This window comes from Eleginops maclovinus, chromosome 6, assembly GCF_036324505.1.
Source record: "Eleginops maclovinus isolate JMC-PN-2008 ecotype Puerto Natales chromosome 6, JC_Emac_rtc_rv5, whole genome shotgun sequence".
Classification (NCBI taxonomy): Eukaryota; Metazoa; Chordata; class Actinopteri; order Perciformes; family Eleginopidae; genus Eleginops; species Eleginops maclovinus.
Window position 1 is genome coordinate 17,286,871 of NC_086354.1, and position 27,467 is coordinate 17,314,337.

The 27,467-nt window shown below is 39.9% G+C and overlaps 1 protein-coding gene and 2 long non-coding RNA genes across 4 annotated transcripts in view; 2 read left to right on the plus strand and 1 right to left on the minus strand.

The window, feature by feature from the left end:
- Positions 1-12,938, minus strand: part of rock1 (Rho-associated, coiled-coil containing protein kinase 1) — a 31,636-nt gene extending 18,698 nt beyond the window's left edge. For both annotated transcript variants that reach the window (XM_063885990.1, XM_063885988.1), the window contains exon 1: positions 12,095-12,938. In XM_063885990.1, the coding sequence (XP_063742060.1) occupies positions 12,095-12,187 (93 nt within the window). In that variant the 5' untranslated portion in view covers positions 12,188-12,938. The remainder of the gene's footprint in view (positions 1-12,094) is intronic.
- On the plus strand, positions 4,639-7,279 carry LOC134865395 (uncharacterized). Its single transcript, XR_010165964.1, has 2 exons — positions 4,639-6,068; positions 6,262-7,279. It is a non-coding gene; the product is annotated as an uncharacterized LOC134865395 (long non-coding RNA).
- Positions 11,424-25,171, plus strand: LOC134866070 (uncharacterized). Its single transcript, XR_010166015.1, has 2 exons — positions 11,424-15,207; positions 24,926-25,171. It is a non-coding gene; the product is annotated as an uncharacterized LOC134866070 (long non-coding RNA).
- Positions 25,172-27,467: the final 2,296 nt, after the last annotated feature.

Consider the following 27,467-nt stretch of genomic DNA (forward strand, 5'->3'; position numbering starts at 1 on the left):
AAACCTTGAAGCCCAAGCGCTAACATGGACTCCATGAACCAGTATGTTTCACATATAGCAATAGGTAACCAGAAAAATCTACAATCCATCACTACTACATATTAATAACCAGCTTTCTATGAGCTCCATGCTTAACTCATATCAGAAACATGTGGAAAACTAGGCCTCCATACTGAGACACTCACGGCAATGTAGAAATACTCATTGTATTTGCATAAGAAGTGGCTTATTAGATTTGGGCTGGATGACCAGAGGCAACATGTCCCACCCTGGTGACATAGTGTCGAATAAAAGCTACTGAAGAAATTCAACTAGGTACTTTTTGATGACTATGGCAACAGCGTGGTCCTAACTGTACAGATGAGGCAAACCGTGTGAATGCACAATAGAGTACTGCAACACCCACACACCCTCATTAAAAACCGTTTCATGAGCTGCACGGTTCCTGTTAGTTGTAAAATCGGAGTTAACAATGACTGTGTCTATAAATAAAATTGAAAAGGACAGTGCATTTATACCCATTTTAAATATGATATGACAGCTAAGATATTGGAATTATTCCCTAAGAGCTCAGAACATACAAGACAGAGGAGATTCTCTCTTGCTAGGCAGGAGAATAAAGGCTGCTGGCGGGCATTAATCTAATCTTCCATAATCCAGAATGGCTGAAAGAAGACTGGCACTCGAGCACTTGAGCATGACATACTGTTATGTATTCCCTCTGGCGGGTGTGAGCCAGATGTGGAAACTGAGCATCTTCCAACTGTTTGCCATGGGTCAACAAGCTTGCGGTGTTTTTTTCTTCCTCAAAATGGTATGAGGTAAACATTACAGCTGTTCTGACCATAGTTCATAAAATAAACACCTTTGTTTACTTGATGACATAACCTACATTATTCCCTGACTCACCATCATAGAAAGAATCTTGTGATTCCTGTCAAGTGAATGATGTCGATTAAATATTCAAAGGATATCTTTTTGCATCTCTGAGCAAAACAATGATGACACATGGTGAATCAGCAGCTCAGACAAGGCGAGGAATCCTCTTAAGTAACCTGACTGGAGGTCAGGGCCATACCCCCCCTCCACTCTTTGAGACATAAAACAAGCAAGCGCCCTGCGGGATGGGTGGGAGCAGGGGAGAAGGCAAATGGGAGGTGAGGAATGGCTGGTGGGAAGAACAAAGGCAACGTAGACAGAATGTGGGAAATTAATGAGAGGGTAGGTTGTGATCAACACACATGGCTGAGCGGAGAGCCATCATCTGCGCAGAAAAAAAACATACAGTCCACTTTCAGGAAGGCAAATTTACACCGAAGGCTGGGAGAAAAAGGGGGCCTTGTTGGACATACTGCATCCAGCCAGCCTGCACTGGGGGGGAGAGAAAGCTGAAGAACCGAGTCCTTCAGAACCCTAATCACAAGGCTCTGTGCTCAGCAATGCACGTTTGCATAACTTCCTGCCGCAGAGAACTCTGGACAGCCACAGTAACATTCCTTAACAGGACTGTACACGTCAGAGAGCTATTTTAGGTATGTGGCCAAACAAGTTCTCAACAAAAAGTGAAGGAAGGGAGGGAGGGAAAAAAATCCATCCCAAGTACAGAGTCACACAGAGAGCCTTATTTTCAAATCAGCACTAGTTTTAACACTATGACGGAAAGGAAGAGGAAGGGGAGGGCTGGTGCATGTGGGCCTGGCTAGCCCAATAATAGAACAAATGAAGGGAAAAACAAAGAAAATTCTGAAGACAGGCGTGCTACGAGTCTACAATCAACAGTGTGACGTAAGACCCGGGTTTAGTCAGTGAGACACTAGGATAAAAAATAACCAATAATTGAATCGCTTAATAGAAGTAATTGGATCTAAGGAATAAACAACAAATGAGCTTTCTGAAGCAGTAAGACTGTGTAGCACTGGGTGTGTGAGCAGCAAGAAATCCAGAATTGAATCTCAGCATGTGCTTCTCTGCTGTGGTTTCAGCTATCTTCATGGAAGGAGAGATACAGAGGTGTTTGGAGTGGGCCATAAAGATTAAATCCTAATATTAGATGTATGCATTTGTGTTCATGGTGCAGTGATATAGTGGTAAATCAAAGCTGTAAACCAGTTATGAATTAAGATATTCTAGCATATCTAAACACCTGAAACCTATGGAAAAATCTATTTTGTCTATAATGTAGTACTGCAAGACTGCCCACAATGGCCACCCAGAGTTACAAAAGCAATGATGCAAAACTGTAAGTGTGAATCCAATGTGTAACTACAAAATCATCAGCATTTTATTTAAAAACACTATCCAATATGTAATTACGAAACAAATCTAGACCCTGCTAACTGACTTGTGAACATCCAGGTTGAGGGTCAGAGACCAAACCTCATCTGTCACTGTCTGTCTTTAGCCTTCAGACCTCTCTGCCGCTGGGTTAGATGGAGCAGCGAGCAACACAGATACGGCTCAGCTCAAAATCGGATTCCAGGATATAGTGAAAAATACCAGGTTCACGGTCCAGGATCACTGACAGCTCTTTCTTAGCTAATAATTCAAGAGTCATTTCCAGAGGTAACAGTTCCTAGATAAGCACTTAAAGCAGCTGAAATGTCCAAGGGCTTAGGAGGTTCTGTCAGCGTTCCATGCAAACAGAAGGAAAAAGGCCCATTAATGATCAAATGTGCAAGACAAAATGGAAAAGAAAATGCTGTCGTAGGGCAGATACAAATTAACAGAGAAGGGGACCAACTATTAAATATGTGACGGTCTAGCCAGACAGTTTAGCCTCAAAAATACACTATCACTGAACATGCGTAGCCCTGAATTCACCAGGCAACAGCTTTTAACAATTTTAAGAAGAGAGAGAATTTGTATTGTAAGGATAGAGGATACACAATAAGCGATCCTTTTATAAATCGAGGAAAAAAGTGTGCATTAAAGTTACTCAACTGCAAAAGGCATTTGGTGGTAGAAGTCCAAAGGATATGCTGTATTATGCGGTACTCTTTGGAGAACTTGCTGAGAAACCAAACCAAACTTGCAGGACTCTGTTATCCTGTTTCTGCTGATGCTGCTGCTTCAGCCAGAGGGTGACACATCCTTGGGATTACTAAATAATAACATGAAACACCATCCCATCACCCTTTTTATGAAATGTGGTAATAAAAAATAGGTATAGCTTTTTAAAAATGCACACGCCAGTGGTTGACATTACACATGGCAAATATTTATCTAAGCTTTAGGGGAGAGAAATCCACACACACAACACACAAGCTCTTTTCCAGACATTAAAGTCTGAGTTAAAATTTCCATGGGAGACTCAGCCACATCATCCCTTTCTGCATGCCAGCACAAGGCATGTGGACTGGTCTAAGTCCAGACCTACTTCTCACTTCCTTTTCTGCCACCTCTTTAAGACAATATGCTTTCCACATGTGAGCAATTGTGCAGACAGCCCTTCAGTTTGCCAAGCAAATAAAGGCAGTTCCATTGCAGACTGAGCCTAAAACACAAATATGATCATACGAACCAATGAAGCCATTCAAAACATCAAACACTACGTTGCCTCGTCACTGTTTACTATCAGATACAGAAAGAAACATAAGGGAATTTCATATCTATCTGCTTTGGGATTTGGCATCATTGAGATTCACTTTAGTATATTTCAACTAGGTTCCTGGTCCAAACTCCTTTTGCACAATCTTGCTTTACATAATTTCTACTGACAGAAAATCTCACTTACCTAGAAAGACTGCATATCTAACAACTCTACTGGATAAATGGCAGTGACAGTGAACCCAGGGGTGGCAAACCGGGGCATTCCATTTCCTTATGAGGTCCCAGTGAGCGAGAATCACTGTCACGAACGCTTTCATGTCAAAATATAATTGAGTTATTCCAACAGTGGAGAGCACTCGCGCGTTTCCAATGGCTGGGCTTTGGATTCTCAAGCAAAAACTCTGCTGTCCTGCCGGCTCTGCCCAGAATTTCTGACCTCGCCCCAATAAATAATTGTTTAATTAAACATCAACTCAGCTCATTTTTTAACATCTTCACAGGACATGGGCGCACAGTCCTTTGTAAGTGGGACAAACTACCAGGGGCCCTTAAGATACAAGATGAAAGTAGAGTAGTAGGCTGTAAAGTTCAATGGGTGAATCAAAGGATAGAGCATTCCATTATGAAAAGACTGGATCATTTTAGTTTGCATTCCTGCACATAATGAGTCAGTTGAGGGAATGCAGAGCTACAAATAGCTCAGCCAATTGTTGTTCCCATAGCTGAAGAGCTGAGGAGAGCAGTTTACAACTGACAGCCATGAACCCTTTCTGACAATGGGGATGAATCAAACCGCACAAATACATGCTTTTCAACTCAAGGATTTGTCATTTATAATTAAAACGTATTAAAGTGCTTGGGCTGCCACCAAACAGAATGCTATGAAAATTATAGCATGATGGAAAGAGTAAAGTGAACACATTTTTGTATTATTTAGCTAAGAGCAGGGAACTAAAAACAACAAATAAATTGTGGCGCATTCGAGAATGCTGTCAACTCCATTAATCCAGTACTCGTTTCCAAATCAGTGTCTCCTGGAAGCTACAACACCAAGGCAATAACAAGGCTGGGCATCAAGATCACAATTAGGGATGTTAACGGTTAATCGACTATCGATTAATTGTCGAAAAGAATTTACTCGATTAAATTAAATTAATTGTGACTAATTGAACATTGTAATCTATGACCGTTTCCCACAGGACGTTCTTGAACGTGACCCGAGATTCTCGCGAGCCGCTAGAGCTAGACACAAACTTGAGGCGGCAAAAAAACTAAAACAAACAATGATGAGGCGGTCAAAACGGAGTGGAGTGTGGGAGCATTTTAGATTAATTAACGATGAAAAAGACGCACAATGCAAACTTTGCGGTGCTACATTTAAATACAACAGCTCTACAAGTTCGTTAAGATACCACCTGAACAACTTGCATGTAACGTTAGCCATTCCGTCGCCTTCACAACCTACAATTGCTGCTGTGCTGGGAAGGCGAGTATGCGACCAAAGAAAAGCAGACGGCATTACTCAGAGAATTTGCGGGATGATTGAAAGAGATATAATGCCAATTAGCACCACCGAGGCCGAGGGATTTCGGGAGCTGATACAATTCATGGAGCCAGGATATAACATCCCTTCGCGAGCGACTGTGACTTCCAACTTGGAGGCACGCTACGAAATTAAGAAGGCTAAGCTAAAAACATGTTTGTCCGCGGCTAATGTGGCTCTGACGACGGATTGTTGGACAGCACTGACTACAGAAAGCTACATCACGATTACTTGCCACTATATTGAAAACGACTGGCAGGTAAAGTCGGCAGTCCTTCTTACGGAGAGCTTATCCGAGAGACATACAGCTGATAATTTAGCTGCCAAACTGAACCAGGCTGTGGAGTCATGGGGACTCACCGGCCGTGTAGTAGCCTGTGTGCACGACAACGCTCGGAACATTGTTTCAGCAAACAACCCCGCACGAGTCAGTTGGAAGTCAGTGTGTTGCTTTGCTCATACTTTAAATCTGGCCGTCAATGACGGATTCGCTGCTGCTGGTGTCAACCGAGTAATTGGAGCTGCTGGCAGGCTGGTCAAGCACTTCAATCACAGCACACCAGCAACGAAAGCGCTAGAAGCAAAACAAAGACAAATGCAGCTACCAGCTCATCGGCTCATTCAGTCCTGTAAGACCAGGTGGAACTCTGTACATGCGATGTTTGGCAGACTCGTAGAACAGCGATGGGCCGTGTGTGCTGTGCTATCAGACCGCTCAGAGACCAAGCTTTCAGATGCGAGGACGCTGGAGTTGAGAGACGACTTCTGGCAGCTTATGGAGGACATAGCGCCAGCACTAGAGGCTCTCCAATGTGCTACTACTGTAATGTCAGCAGAGGCGGAGGTATCCATATCCAACACGTACCCCATCACATTTAGTCTGATTAACACGCATCTCAAGATGGCAAATGGAGACAGCAACAGAGTGGCGGAATTCAAATCTAAAGTGCGCACTTCGTTGGGGGAACGGATGAAGGTAAGCTATGGCCATTAATTAATTAAACTCTTCGATCACATTTGAGCTATATAACAGATTATGGGGTGAATCACTTATCACCAACACATTGTCACAGTGTAAACTGCGTTTTTATGCAGTTGTACCCTTGTCATGTCAAACCTTATTAAATAAAACTCTAATGCTAGCTTTCTCCTTTATTTAATTTTAACAGGTTGAGTCTGAAGACCTCACATCAACAACACCAATGATAGCAACGATGCTGGACCCACGGCATAAGCACCTGGGATTTCTAAGCCCAGCAAGCAGGATCTCAGCTAATACCAAACTGCTTGAACTGGCTATGGAAGAACATGTGGACTCCACATCAACAAATGAAGCCACCACTGGAGATGATGTGCCAGTCCAGGGAGCTACACTTCAGAGACACACTTCTGCTATGACTCTTCTACTGGGTGAAAACTATACCACCAGCAGCAACGATGACATTAAAGAGGAAGTGGACATGTTTCTGAAGGATGCCTCACCACTCCTTGATTCCAGTCCCACAGAATGGTGGAAAGTCAATGAAGGAAGATTTCCGAGGCTGGCAAATGTGGCACGACGATATCTGTGCATACCGGGCACGTCTGTCCCATCAGAACGTGTATTCTCAGCAGCTGGCCTGACTGTAAACAGGCTGCGCACACGACTTACTCCTGACCACGTTAATATGCTTATTTTCTTGAACAAAAATAGAGGGGTCTAGGTCAGGAGCCTATTCAAAACACATTGAGACAGGAATGTTTTTGTTTCAGGAGAGGTAGCCTATATCTTCATTTGACTGTTCTAAGGGTCGCCCTCTAATGTTACTGTCACCTTCCTCAGGGATGATTTAAGTTGTGTTCAGAATATATTTGAAGTTTCCAGGGCTAGTTATCTTACTGTTACCTTTCTCAGACCAAAGGGGATTATAAATGCTGCTAATGTTTCAAGTTTTACATATGTAGTTAACCAGATTATAATGTGTAGGCTTAATATTGTGTAGGCTAGGCCTACCCATATTGTTTAGATTTCTATTTAAAATTAATTTTATTTTGCTTAATGTTTCACATGCGACAGGTGAGCCAGTGCACAATTATTTTGTTATGTATTTTAATTTTCTGTGCTTAATGTATTTTGTTAAACTACATAAATGCCATTATCTGCACATTATCCTAACTGGTACAATAAAACATCAATTGTGCAATATAGCATGCATTTTTATTCAGTAAATAAGCAATATTTAGCTTTTAATGTTAAAGACACTATTGATACACTGAGAAATTTACATTCTCAGGAAAAAAGCCGTTTATATCAGTTAATCGTTAATCGATCGATAAGGTCAATCAACTAATGATTAATGAATTAATCGATAATTTGCATCCCTAATCACAATATATTATTATATATTTAACAATATTATTATTATCTGCCTAAAATGATCATATGTTGGCATACATTATGTGTATGCTCATTCACTGCTTAACCATTAAGGGGCATCATTTTTTTAATAAATAAAAACAAAAGCACAACAAAAGCAGAAACGGATACCTGAACCGTACTGGCATAACCGGAAAACAATAGCTGTCTGGATGGTAAATCAACAACTAAAAGGATTCTTTGTTAAAATGGTTTCAACTAATGGTAGGTATAAGCGAATAGTATGACAAACCAGTCATGCATCACACCAGATGGAAATGTTTCAGAAAATGAGTTGAGCAATTTGATGGCACAAAATCTTTGAGTTGTATGTCAAGTAAAAGGTTGACCCTGTAAATGTCATGTTGTGTAATGCCATGTTGCGTTAATACAGACAATCATCTTGCTCAAAACTGTGCAGATCTGTCACCAAGTTCAGAAGCAACTATAGCTGCTTTATCAGTGCTGACAACACCTTTCAGGTAAGGTTTGTACATTAAAGGCAAAGGTCAGTAGAACAAGGGCAGGCCCTCTACACACACAGGCAAGAAGACAAGGAGTGACTGTACTCACTCTGCTACTCAAGTTGGGCCATAGCAGATTGACTATGCAAGGCAATTAGGGAGCGCGCTAGTAAAATGGTTCTACAAATCATTCTCATGGCTCAAAAGTTGGCAGTTGTGACTGAAAAATGACCCCATCTGTACAAAGGTCCTTCATGGCAACAATCTGTAGAGCCTGTGTTTGCTATATGATAGCTCCTTTTTGAATCCTTAAACTTGAATAATTGGGAGTGAATTTTTTTACAAATGGAAAACATGCCACTTTCGGACTGGGCTAGATTGGTGGTGAAATAAATCTTATTAAACAGAGTAATGTTTTACACCGACAAGTTCTACTTCATTTTTGACAAACAGCACCATTTACTAGTTATAATGACACAAGTAATAACATATATATTCTTGTTGGACTTTGAGTTGGAAATAATGACAAACATTAACCTGCAAAAATATATTTGAACTGATATAGGTCTAGGCTTGATTTTGACACAGAATCTCTTCCTCTTAATTTAGATAGTACAAAGCTTATTTAGCCCTTTGGTATTAGCGACACACCACACGTACAACTGTGTGGTGTTATTGATATAAATATCTCAGCCCATTCAACTGCTATATTGTAAATCACATACAAATTAGGGCTGTCACTTTACGTTCGAGAACCGATTGTACAATCGAAGACGAAAAGAGGGAATCGATTTTTACCAAATAACTTATTTTTTAACGAATTAAACAAACAAAAAATATTTTATTTCATTATGGTTATTATTAACATAACACAAACAAGCAGAAAAGAAAATAATTCCCAAAGTGCAGTAGGCATTGCGAGGGCTAAAAAGTAAATTCCCACCAATTTTACGCACCGGAAACAGCCTGATAGTGTCAATCGGCTGCCGCGGCTTAGTGTTTTGCCAAAAAATGGAGGGCAACCACGATCAACCTGCGTGACATGAGAGACGAGTGATAACCCTTAATCACATGAGGAGTTCGATATGGAAGCACTTCGGATTTTGGGCAGAAGGCAAAACTATGGAGAAGGAGAAAGTGGTATGCAAACTGTGCGATCGTGAGTTCCCATATCACAGCAGCACTACAACTATGAGGGGGCATAAAACACAGCCAGAAGCCTGCAGTAATGTTTTTCGTCATTGATGTTATGGCAGTCCATACTGCTTATTGTTTTTCGAGAATGCTCCTGTTTGTTATACATGAACTTCACGCAATAAATAATCAGAAATGCTGACCTGTACGTCTCTTGCGCCCTCTTTACGTCCGTCCTAATGGCATTGTGTTGGCCTTTATTTTGAAAATTGAAACGTAGACGTGGATAATCGATTCTACAATCGATTCAATGAAAATTGAAGCCTAAAAAAATCGATTGTGATTTTTTCAAAAAGTGACAGCCTTAATACAAATGAGAGCATCCACACAAGCATGTATGCAGCATTCACACAGTCAATCATTGTCTACAATTCTGGTTTACTAGCCTCAGTTTCCTGTAATTAGACTACTCTTATTACAGATTTAGAGTCAAGCTAAAAGAGGAATCAAAACACAGAGAAGCCATAGCACCCCAAGTAATAGTTAGAACAATAACAAATGCCTTTATCTTTTTCAAACAAAAAGCAGAGCCTACGCAAAATAAGTTTCTAAAAATCAACACATAGCAACCGTTCTAATTTACACAATAATGACAAAAAAGCAACTAACAATGAACTAAGGTTAAGTTGTTCAATCCAGACATATCATTTGATAAAATTGATAGAACATAGTGATTGTCTTTAACAGAAACCATAAATATAGACAATGATCAGACCTGTAATGTCAGTGAGCGTTCACATCACAATGTCTGGAATTCTGTCCGTTTAGATTGGCTCTTAAAAGTCCTGCCTAGAGCACGATTATCGGCGAGGGGGCAGCCCATTCAGATAAGGCGCTATTCTCTCCAAGCAAGCTTTATTTAGGGGGTGAAGATAAGGGCTGCAGGGTTGGAATACTGTGCTCAATGGGCCGGCCAAGAGCTGAGTGGTAAGGTGCAGGCCAAATGTCAGCATCACACAACACAGACCAGGCTTCCATTGGAAAAAACGGTTATATCCAACAGTGCTATACTTCAGACAGAAAGCAATGCCAGCTCAAGGCCCAGGTACAAAAACATGGCCAGTAAAAAGGTTGCATTGTGTATTCTGATGGAACCTATTACTCATAGCAAAGCATGTCAGCTGCTTTATGAGTTAAATGTCCTGATTCACGGTCTTTAGAAACATGAGTCTTCAGTCCACATAATTTTGGTTTATGGGTAGAGCGAAGAGCCCACACCCTGCTACCTCAGAGCTGCCTGCCTGGGCTCAACTCTCTCCAGACGTGCAGAATGGCTTTGGGACACACAGGGAACTCCAGGCCAGTCAAAGACAAGAGGTTATTTGATTAGCATGGCATTTTATTAAGCTGTGGGTGGAGTTGCATGATGGCAGAGAGAGCCTCAGCAAAGGGCCTCCATTCATTGATCAGGCAAGATTGCAGAAAAGGGAAAAAAGAGGAACAACACCCTTGTGTGTGTGGCTGCCAGCAGGAACAGTCCCCACAGCTTTTTGCCATTAAAAATGCAGAACGTGTGCACTTTTTTAGGTGAGTTTAATTGCCTCTTTCTGCAACAGGATGGGAGGTCACAGAGACTAAGCAAGTTTTCTTTTCAAAATACAGCTATCCAGAGCAGCCTGTACACAAACACTTCCAGTTGGATGTGTGGGTGGCGTTTTAGGACAAGCCCCCTTTCTAAAACAGACTGCTTGAGTCAGACCATAGGATAATACATCCAATGAAGATACAACAATCATTAATCAAATAGTATGAGCTCACATGAACAACACTCGAGTTCCAACGAAACTACTACCTGACTGAGTTACAGTAAAACTACTGTACACGCAGATTAAGTAGTACCATTCATTCCTTGTTTATTCAGTGAACCCTAGGGAAAAACTGTCAAACTTGTAAACAGAAAATATACCAAAGCAAATCTGGTGAAATTCAAACCAAAGTGAGCAATCTAATTCCCAATATGAATGACTGTTTCATCACACTAAACGTATCAGTGCAACTCCCATGACAGCAACATTTCTTGTGAAAACACCCTACTGTCACCCAAGCTGAAAGGATCCTGATATCAACAAACACTTGACTCAACAACACCCCCCTTGGCATCCACTCCATGGTGAGTCAGTTGCTGGGATTGCCTCTTGTAAGACAAACCAATGAAGGTGTTGCTTTGGGGTTTAGCACGTGGCAGCAGCCGCCTTCTTTCTTCAGACAGAAGAGTCAATTCATGAGTTGTCAAGTGTAGGCAGGAAGAAGTCAGTGACCTCCAGCAGGTGAACTGATGCAGCTGGTGGTCTGCACGTTACAACAGGATGCAGGCAGCCCAATCACTCCAACTGAAGCTTAGATAAGTATTTCTAGTCTAACAGCACCTGACCACCTACTTCCTCGAGATCTAAAAAAGCTAAATAATGCCATTACAGAGCCTAATCAGAATGTAGTGGGGGACAACGAGACCAATACAATTGATTAGATCTAATAACATGACATAATTTACCTGGCCTTGCCAGTGTTCTGTATTGTTGAGAACAAAAGCACTGTTCCGGTATGTCAGTCTTGCTCAGTCACCGTTGATTTCTGATTTTTTTTTCAGAGATAGTGTGCCAAGAACTGACAGTACATCGCCTTTTAACATCAATCCTACTGCAAGTAATTACAACTTTATTGCTTTTTGCTGCAAGTTTATGACTTTAGGATACTACAGTTTCAAACTGCGGATTATTCTCTAATTCCAAATCTCTAATATATACACGATCACACAAAGGCACAGGTGTTTGGTAGGGATTGAGTGTGTGAGTACAACTGGCCAGTCAGTGGCATTATCAGCACATTCCTTCAGTGACAATTGAGAAGACTTGTTGGTCTCGGAAAGAATTTCTGCTCCAAGGAGTAGACTGACCCCGAATGGTTGACTCGCTAGCCGCCTAGCCAGCAGCTAGCAAGCTACAAACTTACCAGAAGACAATCCGTGTTTACTTCTGACTTTGGGTCCTTCAACATGGCATCGATTTTTTCAAATCGAGCCGCCATGCTTTCCCCAGCAGACATGTTTGCTGTTAAAGTCAGCTCCGATGTTGGGTTGTGAACAAAAACAGCTCACTGGCGAGGCAGAAGGCTGGCTAGCTAGCTTTAGCAGCAGCCAGCAGTAGCTAGCTAGCCAAATGTTCCTTTCTTCGTGTGAACTTTACACGGCACTTCAAAGAAAATACATCGTTCTCCTGCAGCTTTCACAGACGATGAAACGTTTAAGATTGCGTTGAATGTACAAAAGCCACATTTTCAGAGTCGAAAGATGTTTTCCTTGCAAACAACTTCAGTGGCAAAAGATAAAGTCGGCGACAGATTAGTCAGCCTCCGCAGGATGCCACTGAGGATAAGGGCTTAAAATGTTGGTGCATCCAAACAAAAGGCAATTAAAAGTTAGATGTAATGTCTTTTTGAAAAGCACAGTTTACGGATATGTTAGTCCAGACTCGTTCCCATATTTTGCCAGGCCCTTGCAGAAAACGACAATAGATTCTGACAGCTCAAAAGTAGAAGTGGTGGGAAAAAAACTTCTGCTTCTTCCAAATTTCGATCAGTTTGAACACGGAGTCGTTACAACGTTTAACGGCAGTCATTCCGCGGCATCCCGTGCACTGTCATCGACTGTTTCCCGTCCACACAGATACATCTCTCAGGTCAAGGCATACAAATCGGCTTTAAATATGTGTTAGTTTTCGGAAAAAAACAGCAGACGATGCCCGATTTTCTCCCACAGCCTGACCAACATGTCCGCCTTCCTGTTCAAACACCCCGGAGAAGCAACTTCAAAATGTCAAGCAGTGCGCATGCGCCCTGACGGCGCGTTCACAGACTGGTGGTAAGATGTTGCTGTTCACAAATGTTACAATGTTGGCTAACTCACTGAAACCATACAGTCTATGATTGAAACCCAGCAGAGAAAAACAATTTATTGTAGTCTATTTATTTCAGTGTTCAAATGTTTGCCTTTCCCCTTTTAAAATGTTTTTTTTTTAAGGCTGTTTTTACAATTTACTGTTTTAAATGTTGTGCCCTTTTCAATTATATTCTTTCAAGTAAGGTACATAAAGCTGAATGGACATTTGTGCCAGGGTGATGGATCAATTTGCATAATGAGTACTTTTTTGATGCTAATACTTGTCTACTTTTACTTGAGTAACATGTTTTAATACTGGACTTCTTGTAATTGTTCTATTAGTTCTACTTTTACTCGAGTACTGAGTGCTGAATAAATAATAATAATAATAATAATAATAATAATAATAATAATAATAATAATAATAATAATAATAATAATGATAATAATAATAAGTTGAATTTATATAGAGCCTTTCTAGGTACCCAAGGCCGCTTTCCATTTTGTGAGGACAGAAAGAAAACAAACAAACAAAAAACTAGGGCACATAAAATAATAGAAAACTAGAGTAAAATAAAATAGAAAACAAAACATGAGTAAACCATTTACATGTTATACTGTAGTGATTGAAGAATTAATCATCTATCATTTCTTGTATATTATTGTTATATTTTCTAAACATGGCTGTAGATAAGATTAGATTCAAAAGCAATAGCCTAATATCATCCAAAACATCTCAAAACAACGTCTATGTAATCTCTGTTTATTTGTCACATGAACTATCCGTCTATTTGTTTGAAGCAAAAGCTTCCCTTTTTATTAGAAATTGTTGCTAGATACTAACTGTGTACTTTAATTATGTAATGATAGTATGAATCAATAATTATAGCAATATAAAGCTATTTTTAAAACACATCCCCTTTCTTCTTCTACGTTGCAACAAGCCTCCACGTGTGTTAATTTTGCATGTGAGCCAGCAGAGGGCGGTGCTGTACAACTTTAATGTCACAACTCACTTGTGTTAAGAAACTTAAGGCCAATGATTTTAACATTGTTTTAAAACAAAACACGTCAAGAAAGGTGCTTAAAAAATGTATAATTTTTATTCATACCGGTTCATTTACATTTTTTGTAAAGATGATTTATGTTAAACCTACACAGTACGAAGCCCCTTGCAACATAGCATGAACTCAATGTGTAAGTTCTGTATGTCTGCCACCTGAGGGAGATGTTTGCACCTTAAATATACCTACCATGGTCCGAGAAATACGGTACAAAGGTTTCTTAATGAATTATGTCCATTTAGACATTTATGAACTGCCTTACACAGCATGTATGCATGTATGCATGTATGTATGTATGTATGTATGTATGTATGTATGTATGTATGTATGTATGTATGTATGTATGTATGTATGTATGTATGTATGTATGTATGTATGTATGTATGTATGTATGTATGTATGTATGCTTGTAAGTAGCTATCCATCACTGAATTAATTGTTCAATTATTGTTTGGGATGTTTGATTTGTTTTGTCTATTTATCTGTTTACTTTCTTCATTTCCTATTTCCTTTCCTATTTGATTTATATTTGCTGCATGTGCACATCAGTGCATTGCAATACAATAAACGTGTATTAGAGGGGAAATACTATTATTAGGCCTGGTATAACGTCTGCTTCTGTTTACTACTGACTCAACATTCATACTTACCTTTAATTAGATTCAAAGGTTTCATTGGCACATGCACATTTGCTACAGTGTAGTTATGGCAATGCAAATATTTAGTCCCACATTCAACAACGCAACATAAATATACACAGCATATAAACACTAAAAAATGTGTGCAAAAACAAACAAACTAGTGCAAGACAATTGACCAATGTGCAAGTAAATGTGTAACTTATTAGTTATTTGTCTGACTGTAATCCTTTGTTGTTTTTTCCTCCCTTTTGAGCCACAAGCTGATGTGAACTTCTCCTCTTGAACCAAACGGTACGTACAGTAACTCCGTGACGTCACTCAGCGGCTCCCTCTCAGTGCGCAGATCAGCTGTGGCAGCAGAGCGACCGGAGCAGCATAGCAGTGTGGCGGCGGTGTTCAACAAGCCACGGACGAACAGTTAACCCAAACACTCGAATCTACGTGGACATGACCGTGTAGCACCGACTCTCCTTGTGGATAAAGGTAGGCGTGCACGCTGTTGCTTTTCCGTAACTCCAAACTTGCTTAAAACGCATATGTCACAGGAGAGCATGCTAGTGATCATAAAAGCGACCAGACCCTCCGGAGGGTGGTCGCCTGTTATCAGGTCGGTCAACATGGCTGTAACAGCTGCTTAAAGTTAGTATTTTATTAACATTGTATTTGTTAAAGCTACAGGATGGTTTTTTTTTAAGTGGTCGCCTAAATGAAGAATAACTAAAGGAAATAAGATATCATCACATCTTAAGCAAAGTCGGTCAGTAAAGCCTGTTTGCATGCCCGGCATACTTCATGAATGTATTTTTAATCTGTTGAACCTGTCGATTATTTGCTCTACCTTATTTTCTCAAGTGAACGAGTATTCCCTAATGTTTTGGCTGTCAGTAGTGCTTGACCCTGTGGCAAGCCCCCAAAAGTGTATGAGCTATTAGGTGTATCTCGCAGTGTGATATGAGTGTCAGTTAACTTTTGTTAAACCTGTAGCTGCAAATAAATTAATTGAAACCTTATTTTCAATTCAAACTCAACACATTGTCTTATCTGTATGTAAAGTTGTGTTAATCAGTCTATTCTGCCTTAAAATGCTGAATTTACTACTGTAGTGGCGAGAAAGGATGAGACGAGACAGGTTCAGTTTTATTGCAATGTCAAATATATTACGACACGGCAACAATACCAAAAGCTCCCATTATACAAATATCACACACTATATACTGCTTTCCCCATCCACCTGGTATACGTAATTTAGTACGATAAGTTACATGAGATGCCCAGTTTTGACATAACAAGAAAATCCAAATGAAATAAACAAGCTGTCCTGACCTCTATTCTTCCTCATGATTCCCTAGGGACTCAGTTTGAAACCAATACCAGCATTGGAATAGGCCATAAAGCGTACAGTACATTTTCTCTGTAACGGTGCCAATCTTTGTTCATTCTAAATCTGTTCAGATCAGAATCAGAAATACTTTATTCATCCCAAACTGGGAAATGTTTTCTTATTGGCAACGGGAAAACATTTAGAAGAATTCCTTTTTCATCTTGGAAAACGTGACTGCTGATTAATATTTAACAGTCATGTCAAGTATATCTGGAACCAGGTCACACATTTGCATGTTTGTCTGTTAAATACTGTTACAGTTGCCCGAGGCTCAGTGTTGTAACGGGTTTCAGCAGCTGAGATAAAGTCATATCAGATAACCAGGGCCCAGAGATGTTTTTGGTGGTTTGTGATTGTAATTACAGAAAAACCAGTCTGTCTTTACCAAATCTAATCTGCCATTCCTCATGATTCATGTCCCAAAGGTTGCATTCCTCCTGTCTCCACTACCCCCCTTCTTTACTTTGCAAATGACAATTACATGCACAACACAGGATCCTGAAAACTACAGCAGGGTTAATGTAATTAGATTGTGGAGAAACTTTAATGTTGAATAAACAACCGAAAAGCAACTTTTTTGAATTCAACAATTTCATTCTAGATGCAGAAGTTCCTTTTTTTTTTTTAGATTTAAAACATTTTAATCTGTGATCAGAAATCAATCCTAAAGCCTGATTGTTGCCATTATCTGTTGTTTTTATTTGTTGTTTCAGACTCTCCTGCAACATGCATCCTCTAAAAATCTAATTAGAAGAAACATGATTTAGGTCAGTCAGGGAGTACAGTCTTATCTGAGGTACAAGGGTGGAGAATACACTGGGTGGCCGTCTCGCCCAGAGCACGCGCAGCCCTGTCAGAGAGGACGAGGGCTGCAGGGGTCAGGGGGCTCTGAACGCTGACCATCTGGCCCTTAGGGGGCTGGTTTCCTCCCCGGCTGCCTTTGTTCCCCAGGAACAATTGGGAGTTAATCTGGGAGGAGATAAGTAAGGCCCTGTGACACCACTCCTGCGTTGGACAGGTTTCTCTCTTTAGCCTTGAAGGAGACATCTCTACCCAAGTTGCTTTGTGAAGGCCTTGGGCTGTTGAGGTTTTGTGGTGGACAGCTTCTTTGTGTGATTTTTGGCAGATCATTTTCAAACATGAGTGTTAAATTGACTCTGGGAGTAAGGCATCTGAGTGTGTATATACGTTTTTATCAGAAATGTTTTACTCAAATTGGTCTGACCCTCATTATATCCCTTCTCATGAGGTTTGTTGTAAAAGTCCTATTTTTGAAATTACAAACTTCAACAATATGTCTTTGATGAGTGAACGCATGTAGGTTCTGCCCTGGTTTGAAAAAAAAAGCACTTTCAGGAATTTTAATCAACCAAAATGAGATATACTTAACTAAAAATGATGTATTCCCTTATTCAACTTCAAAAGACGCCCTCTTTAAAACCTTATTTCATCTTTTAAGCATGCTGTTCAGGCAAATAGGTTTTCTAAAAATACTACATCTCAACTGAAATGTTAAATCTCGACATTTGGATAGACAACTCTTTCATATCTTTTTAGTATCTAAGGCAATTGTCACCTGGGCAACCAATTATTTATTTGGCTTCTTTATTCCCTCGATACACTTTTGAGAACATCAGCTCTCCTCTTTTGCTTTCATGTTTTGTGTTTCCTCAGATGGCCCTCAGTTTTTTCTTTTTTTTCTGTGGTAAAAATAGAAGATGCATGTTCATTGGAAAGACACATATTGTAATGAATGTGTTCTCTTATTATCACTTTCTGTTGTGACAAATAAGTGTCTCATAGATCACTCGGATTTGTGTTTGCTGGCATAACAAAAAGGTGTACATAACTATTGATTACCAATCCAGTCAGTAACAAATAGGTTTCAGTTCCTGTTGAGGCTTTGGTCAGCTCGAGAGACGTACAGTGGGGCAAAAAAGTATTTAGTCAGCCACCAATTGTGCAAGTTCTCCCATTTAAAAAGATGAGAGAGGCCTGTAATTTTTATCATAGGTACACTTCAACTATGAGAGACAGAATGAGAAAAAAAAATCCAGGAAATCACATTGTAGGATTTTTAAAGAATTTTTTTCAAATGATTGTGGAAAATAAGTATTTGGTCAATAACAAAAGTTCATCTCAATACTTTGTTATATACCCTTTGTTGGCAATGACAGAGGTCAAACGTTTTCTGTAGTCTTCACAAGGTTTTCACACACTGTTGCTGGTATTTTTGCTGCCATTCCTCCATGCAGATCTCCTCTAAAGCACTGATGTTTTGGGGCTGTCGCTGGGAAACACGGACTTTCAACTCCCTCCAAAGATTTTCTATGGGGTTGAGATCTGGAGACTGGCTAGGCCACTCCAGGACCTTGAAATGCTTCTTACGAAGCCACTCCTTCGTTGCCCTGGCAGTGTGTTTGGGATCATTGTCATGCTGAAAGACCCAGCCACGCTTCATCTTCAGTGTCCTTGCTGATGGAAGGAGGTTTTCACTCAAAATCTCACGATACATGGCCCCATTCATTCTTTCCTTTACACGGATCAGTCGTCCTGGTCCCTTTACAGGAAAACAGCCCCAAAGCATGATGTTTCCACCCCCATGCTTCACAGTAGGTATGGTGTTCTTTGGATGCAACTCTGCATTCTTTCTCCTCCAAACACGACGAGTTGAGTTTTTACCCAAAAGTTCTATTTTGGTTTCATCTGACCATATGACATTCTCCCAATCCTCTTCTGGATCATCCAAATGCCCTCTAGCAAACTTCAGACGGGCCTGGACATGTACTGGCTTAAGCAGGGACACACGTCTGGAACTGCAGGATTTAAGTCCCTGGCGGCGTAGTGTGTTACTGATGGTAGCCTCTGTTACTTTGGTCCCAGCTCTCTGCAGGTCATTCACTAGGTCCCCCCGTGTGGTTCTGGGATTTTTGCTCACCGTTCTTGTGATCATTTTGACCCCACGGGGTGAGATCTTGCGTGGAGCCCCAGATCGAGGGAGATTAGCAGTGGTCTTGTATGTCTTCCATTTTCTAATAATTGCTCCCACAGTTGATTTCTTCACACCAAGCTGCTTACCTATTGCAGATTCAGTTTTCCCAGCCTGGTGCAGGTCTACAATTTTGTCTCTGGTCTCCTTTGACAGCTTGGCCATAGTGGAGTTTGGAATATGACTGTTTGAGGTTGTGGACAGGTGTCTTTTATACTGATAACGAGTTCAAAAAGGTGCCATTAATACAGGTAACGAGTGGAGGACAGAGGAGCCTCTTTAAGAAGAAGTTACAGGTCTGTGAGAGCCAGAAATCTTGCTTGTTTGTAGGTGACCAAATACTTATTTTACAGAGGAATTTACCAATGAATTCATTAAAAATCCTACAATGTGATTTCCTGGATTTTTTTTTCTCATTCTGTCTCTCATAGTTGAAGTGTACCTATGATGAAAATTACAGGCCTCTCTCATCTTTTTAAATGGGAGAACTTGCACAATTGGTGGCTGACTAAATACTTTTTTGCCCCACTGTATAATGTTGAATGTTGATCAATGATGAAACATCTTTCAAATGAAACACCCTCAAAGATCATTCGCAATATCAATTAAGATCACGAAAAGACCAGTGGGACTGGTCAGCAGTGCAGACAGATGCTTCGCTTGATCCTTTCTGAGATGGGCTTCTCTGATCCTCAGTACAGATGGTACAAGGGATTGAATCAACTAAAGAGATCAGGGCTATTGTTTTACACTTTTTGTGCACGATGCAACAAGACTTAGACAACAGGTGTTCCACTAAATGGCCGCCATTCATCGGAACTACTGACGCAGTGGCCAGGAACAAATGTAAATTTCCTTTGGAGAGACAATTGTGTAATTAAAACAATCTGTGATCTGAAAGTAGATAATATAAAGCAAATAAAAAGTGCTGTCAAACTTTGAAATGTACTTCAATTATCAAAGTGTTTATTATGTAAAACAGGTTTATGTGAGTGTAACATTATTGAATGTCATTTTATCTTAGATGTCATTGTTTCATCAGGGTCTAAGCTGCAGCTTAGTGTTGTAGCTGCTGGAGGTGAAGCTAATTCTACCTGCTTAATACAGTTTGGTGTATAATCTGTATTAATGCATCATATTTTACACATTCTATATTAGGTGTGTAAAATATTAAACTGTAAAGTAACTAGTATATGTTGCTCTAAATGTAGAGGAGTAACAAATAACCTATTTAAATGAATTCAAGTTTAACAAAGCATCACATACGGTACATACTCAAGTAAAGTATCTTAGGTACCTTAAAATTCAGTTTTCTGTAAGTACTACGTTAAATCCACTCTAAAATAATCATATAAATGTTTTCCACTACTAGCAAGATATTTTATACTAACCCACAGAGGGGAAATTGACGTTCAAGACAATAATAATAATATAGCAGCCAGTTGAAAGTATTAAAGGTGAAAGTATATATTGCACAGTTAATTACGTATCTATATTGCTTTATTACAAGGGTGTCATGTAAGTCAATATCATTAAGTGAAGTCCTGCTGCTACCCAGAAGCTGAATAGGATAGATGGAATTAGCTAATGACCACAGTGAGGTCACGTAACTGAGATTGTAAATCAGATATCAGATTAACTGTTTTACGGCCATTTTCAATGAGAATCAAAAGAGCATCTCCGCGCTGATGTGCATAGCCAAATGTGTTCGGCATGGATGCTCGCTACTAGAGCTGTGCTTTTTATTGAGGGTCAGGTATACAAGGAACACTGTTTTCACTGGTAATGTTTCAGTTAAAGTTAAACAGATAGAAATGTTCACAATGGTGGTGTCATGGTTTTATGTTTTGTGGTTAAAACTCTATGATTTAAAAGCATTTATACGAATAGTTTGCTGAAATTGCATGTGTCTCTTCAACCACTCACTCAGCCAAAATCAGAATACCACATTTATATATTTATTTAGCTTTTTGCTATTTTGTTAAATGGTTTCCATGGAGCAAAATACATAAACGGTTCTTAGAATGTGGGCGTCTTCTTCTGCATAGTGATCAAACCTTTTTCTTTTTAAAGCAGCATGAAAGAGGAAAGGGGGGGGGGGGATAAGGCAGATAAGGTCTGCAGAGGAGCAAAGGGAGTTCTGAGGAGGAATAGAGATGGGAGAAGAGGTTGAAACAGATGTGGGGGTGATGAAGAGCGAAGCAAGGCAGCTGGATGCAGACAGCAAGTCAGACACAGAGCAGCATTTTTTTATATAAAATGTACACTTTTGGCTTAACAGTTTTAGTAATGGACACACAGTGAGGGTGGAGTGTGCACTGGGAGGATTACAATGTCACACAAAGTATGTACTTTAAGAAGGTGCATGACACAGTCAACAATTGGATCATTAAAGCCGATCTCACAAAGGCCCCTCCCCCTGCCTGAAAGGAGATGTCAAAGGTCTGTGACCTCTTCCATTTATGTGCATTGATCCCTCTGGTGGGGGTGGGGCTCCCTCCTCAAAGCCCTCAACCATCAGCTGTTATATCTTAGTTTCACCTGCAGGAAGCGTTTATTTTATTGTATTTTTTTAACAATTATCCTTAATTCATTTCTTTTTCTGCATTATTATTATTATTATTATTATTATTTTTACCATCGATGTATATTCAATTATTTATGTTAAGTGTCTTAACACTGGAAAGTGACAAGAGAATGAATTCACTTGATTTTTTAAGTGTGTACAATTATTGATCAAGAAAATCAATCAGCAATTCAATCATTTACGTATTTCTTATTTAAAAAAACACAGGTTCTAGCTTCTCAAATGTGAATATATATGGGTTTTTTTTCAGTCTTTTGTGATAGTAAAGTTTATATTTGTAAGGTTAATGAATTTTGCTTTGTTTGCAAGTCATCTTGGGCTCTTGGAAAATTACGACATTTTCTTTTAACTATTTCTGATATTTTATAGACTCAATTATTAATTTAAGCAACTAATAAAATAAATGTTTGCAGGCCTTTTGTTCCACAACCCAGTGCACAAAGTCAATTGAACAGCTACTCACAGCTGGAACAACAAAGGTCACAGTGCATACTAATTGGTATATTGAACTGGGAAACAGCTTTGTGGATAAGGAATTGAATACAAAATTACAATACACTTAACTATACATTTCAATAAAAATAGCAACAGTCAAACACACTCTCATCATGGGATATAACTTGCTATACTCAATATTTAACTGAAAGTATAAAATCCACACTAATTAACTTGTTAGCTTGGTTGACACACATTACTGTAACTGATCTGAGGACTAATTAAATGTAGCTTAATTCTAAAACAAACATCTCTAAATGTCTGACCATGAATTTGTGCTGTGTGTTGCGTGTCAACTTCACGCCTGTGTGTTTGTAGCCTTCTCAGGAGTGAAGCGGAAAGGGAAAAATAGTTAGGATGAAAATCTGCCTTAGCTTTAAAAAAAATGCCTTTCTTTCTACTAGCCTTTGAATGTGGCATCTAGTGATGGATGAGAGGGTCTTAGGGCCAGGAAGGTAGGACATGCAATGCGTAGGAGTAGAGCCAAAAAGACTGGCCTGAACATCCTGCTCTTTGTTACAGAGGAGGCTGTGGATGATTGTGTGTGTGTGTGTGTGTGTGTGTGGTGTGTGTGTGTGTGTGTGTGTGTGTGTGTGTGTGTGTGTGTGTGTGTGTGTGTGTGTGTGTGTGTGTGTGTGTGTGTGTGTGTGTGTGTGTGTGTGTGTGTGTGTGTGTGTTTATATGTATGCATGAGTGGAACATGACCCCAGTAGATGTTACTTCCTGTTTTTCTGTTAGTTATCTCTGATTCTGACATGCATGGCAGCTTCTTATTTGTCACTCCTGACTAACTGAAAGACTCAATGAATCCAGGCCAGTGTTTATTTACCCGCAAGCCCTCATTCTATTTAATATTTAACAATGCTTAATCCCGTTTAAACAACTGTTTTGCGGCACTGTTCCAAGGTATTTTTTTAAAGCCATATACAGTAAATACAGAGTTAAATACGGTTGTGAGCTCAGAGTGTATACCTCTATGGGTCTCTTTTTGACTCAACTTAGAGACTAACTAAGATGGCGCCGCGGATGGCTGCCTCTGTGCTTTGTCGCTCTCTGTTTTGTCTTATTTTGTGCGCTAATTCAGTGTTAACACTTAGCACACCGTGCACTTTCACAAGAGCTCTTAAACATCAGAGGAACTACTCCAGCAGATTTGTTTCCCATTTGCAAATTATGCACATGTTGCAAACTTCCTCTCAACACTACCTCTTTTAAATCAGCACAGCTCTCTACTTTGAATATTGTATGCAAAATATTTCATGCTTTTATTAGATTTGACTGTACTCTTAAAATTGAAATATGTCTCAAACTGATATGAATGAAACTTGTCTGAATGTGCCCTAGAGTTTTCTGTTGGTAAGCGCGTCAAAGTCAAAGGTTTGCTATAAAGCTAGTGTACATTTGTGACGGCATGTCAAGTTGCCGTAGAATTTCAGTCTTTTGTTCCTTGTGTTGAACTCCTTTTAGCCATAATAAACACGTGAGGATAATAAAGCCTACACCTGAGTCGTCACATCTAGCATCCCAATACATCAGGGTTGTTGCATGAAGTGCTTATGTCATGTCTATTGGGTTCTTCCTTTTTTTTTCTCCGATGAGAATCTTGGATTTTTGTGGGCTCAATCTCATCAATGTAAGCATGCGAAGAGCAAAGTGTGCGTGCGGCTCTTTGGACAGCTCTTTGTAATAATATATCCTCATTGTCTTCATTGAAACCTGGAAAGGATCCAGCTGAGAAACCCTCCTCACTCAGTACTGTTATGGAACAGTGTGTTCTCACAGAGTGTACCGCTGTATACCCCCCCCCTGCACAGATGCCAGCCTCAGTGGAACAGTACCTGCGGCCAGAAATGACTTCTCGCAGTACAGTTTGTGCTGTGCCTAGATTAAAGCGCAATTATTGGATGGAATGTTAATGTTTTCTCAGGTTGAATTTTTATTGTTTTGGCCTTTGCTGTAGGTAGATGTAGATTTTTTTGCAAAGGTATACGACATGAATTAGTTGTCACGTTTTTGGTTTTCTTTCTAACATAAACACATACCAAACAATGCTTTTATTATTTTACTTGCATTTTGCATTCAAGCCGTGCCAACTGCAACACTAAGCATTTCTGGAAAGCCTCTGTTTGTACATGTCATAACTTATATGGGTGCGACAACTTGTGGTTTACTGAGATGAGGAGAAATGTGTATAGTATTTGTCAAAAATTACCAAATATTTACCCTTATATATGATGTGATAATCTTTATTTTTCATGCTCTTTTCCAGTACCTTCCAGTTACTGCTTTTATGAGCAAAAACGAATGTGAGAAGCTAAGTTTTAGGCTTGTCATGTAAATCAGTTTTTAGACATTAATCAGTTTGCACTCATATATAGTTCAAGGTGATTGATTTGGATTAATGTTGGATTTTACTGCAGCTCCGACTGATACAAGTGGTTCACAGTCAGTCAATCAAAATGAACATAACTAAGAAATGTATCTTGGAAAGAGACACGACAGTGTGCTAACAACAGCTGGAAACACTCAGGCTCGTAGCCAGATTTCCCATCTATTACTAATGTGGGAATCTGAGTATTGCAGGAGCATCATTTTTTTGGTATACTATCCGACAACATCCCTGCTCAAACAAAAACACACAGACACACACCACATCCCTAACATGACATTCACTCTCTCTCTCTCACTCTCCCTCCCTCCCTCCCTCCCTCCCTCCCTCCCTCCCTCCCTCTTCATATTGAAACACAAGGTCAACATGTGGCGATGCTGCCAGGATTTGTGGGGGAGAGAGCTGTCTGTAGCAGTAGGCTTTTCCATAGGCTGTCACACATTATCCAAGGCTACGGTGACCAAGACCCAGCCCTCTGCTGCGAGAACTCAACGTTCCTCTGTGACAGGGAAGGTCACTCTCTCTTTTTCAGTTGTGCACATTTGTAATGCAGCCCAACTTGAAAAAAAAACTTCAAATATTGAGAATAAAGATTTTTGTATTGATTTTCTGTGTATTGACTTGCTGATATAATCAATATCATTAAAGAACTGATTAGCATTTTTCATCCAACTAATTCAGTGAAACCAGTTTCGTGTAAAATTAGGAAGACCCAGTGCTGTGTGGTCTCTTCTGGTTCAAATATAATCAGCAAAATGTATTGTAAGTTGTGTTTTTTTTCTAGTTGCCTCTTGCAAAATGCTTTCTGGTCGGCTTTAATGCAGAATATGTCCAGGGCTTTTATTGTGAAAGGGGATTTCTACACACTGGCTGAATTTTAAAACAATGATTTTAGGGAATCAATCTGTCAGTTGGCGTAATTATTTTACAGCGTTATATTGTGTAATTAACATTCGCTTCATAATGCAAAAGCAAAAATATATTTTTATCCTTTAAATCTTTGTACAGACAGATGACAAAACACAGGAAACCCATCAGTGAATGAGTAAGGAGTCATAACAAACACAGATCCACTTTAGTTAAGTGTTGAATGGTGCAAAATCTATATATCAAAACTTAACTTAAATGTGTTCCATATATATAGAACACATTTTAGCTGCAATAGCTTTTCTCTGTATCTTTGTCTCCTATGACAAGATAAGCAGGGCTAACACAGGAACGCTACGCTGGTGGTAATCCTATTTCTACTGTGTTTATGCTGTTTGTGTCCCTGTTCTATGGACTTAACAATACAAAATGCAACTTTTGTCACCATAGTGAAACATCTGCTCTTTCTAACCAGAACCAGGTTAGCTGTTTCAATTCCTTTTGCTAAACTAAGCTAATCCGCTGCCTGCTATAGCCTTATATTGAGTGGACATATAGGAGAGTGGTATTTATCTTCTTGTCAATTGGTCTGCAAAAACACGAATAAGCACACTTCCCCAAATGTCAATCTATTCCTTAGAATTCACATTTATGTTGCAGCATAAACATCTGTGGTGCATTATATATAATTGTGTCCCCCCTTTGGACTATTGCAGAATTCTATCAGCACTTATTAAGAAGGGCAATGGTTTTAACAGTTTTGGGACTCTGGTGTTAAGTTGTGTTTACTTTCTTGCTGCACTAGCATTGATTCATGGACATTAGTTGAAGACAAACCGAAGCCGAAGCCTATATGATAGGCAAGTAAGCCGTCTGCTTTGGTAGAACTTGCTCAGTGCTTAGTATGATAAATAATACTTTTACACGGCCATTACGAATGTTTTGGTGCAAGACTGAAGGTAGGAACATTGTGAAACCCTTTTCAAATGCCCCGCTCATCCATTAACTTGAGCATCCTAGATGTTTTAAGGATATCGTGGCTGAAGTAATGCAGTTGAAGTCAACATTTTATTTCTTCTTTTTATTCTTTTTTATGTAACTTTCCACTTCTTTAACTGTTATTTGTGCCTGGTACACAACATTGTCCACATGAGCCCATGTCTTAATTGTCACATCTGCCAGTTGGTAAAGTATCTCATCCCTCAGAGGGATCAGAGCAGGATGAAGTGCACCAGGCCTGAATAGGTTTACTGTCACTTTTTTCTCATCAGCAAGGTTTGTCTGTGGGGTCAAGCTCTCAACAAAGGGTGGCTCAGCTTCCATTGTCCCGTTAAAACAAAAAAAGAGTCCTGCTGATGTCGTTGCTCTTGCTGCTGTAAGGAGGACTGATGGGGTTTAAGTGTGGGTTCTGTAACCGAGGGCAACCTGGTGCTTATTAATCGGGAGAGTGGGGGGTAATGGAGGGGATGTGGCAAGAGATTGAGGGGGGTAACGGGGGTGGGTTGTACTGATGCAGCAATACCGCCTGGGGTCAGGAAGAGGGACATGATGGATCCAGCTGATCGCCCGGTAAGGAAGTTTAGAGGGAAAGGGGAGGAGGCGCCCTTCGTCGGGACATTGAGATGCCTCTTTGTCACAGTGTCACTCAAATGGATTCAAGGTGGCTGAGACTTTTTTCAGGAAGGAAAAGAAAGGAGAGGTCCTATTGTGAAAGGTGGGTCTCTCTCTGGACGCCTGCTCAACACAACAGACTCTTTCTTATGTCCTCTCCATGAGTGCTCAGGGCTCCTGCGTGGCTAAATTGAGTTAGTGTGTCAGTCATGTGAACTTTTCAGGGAAGAACTTTGAGAGCACCGCCTGTCTTTTGTATCTCTTCCTTTTATGTATATCCTTTATTTGGAGGGGGAAAAGATTTCCAAGATGTTGAGGGAAGATCCTTACACACAAACAGTTTACATATTAATCTTTTATATCTATTTAACATTACCAATGAGTAGATGGGGGAAGGGCTGTGTAATTGCTATTTTCCTAATCG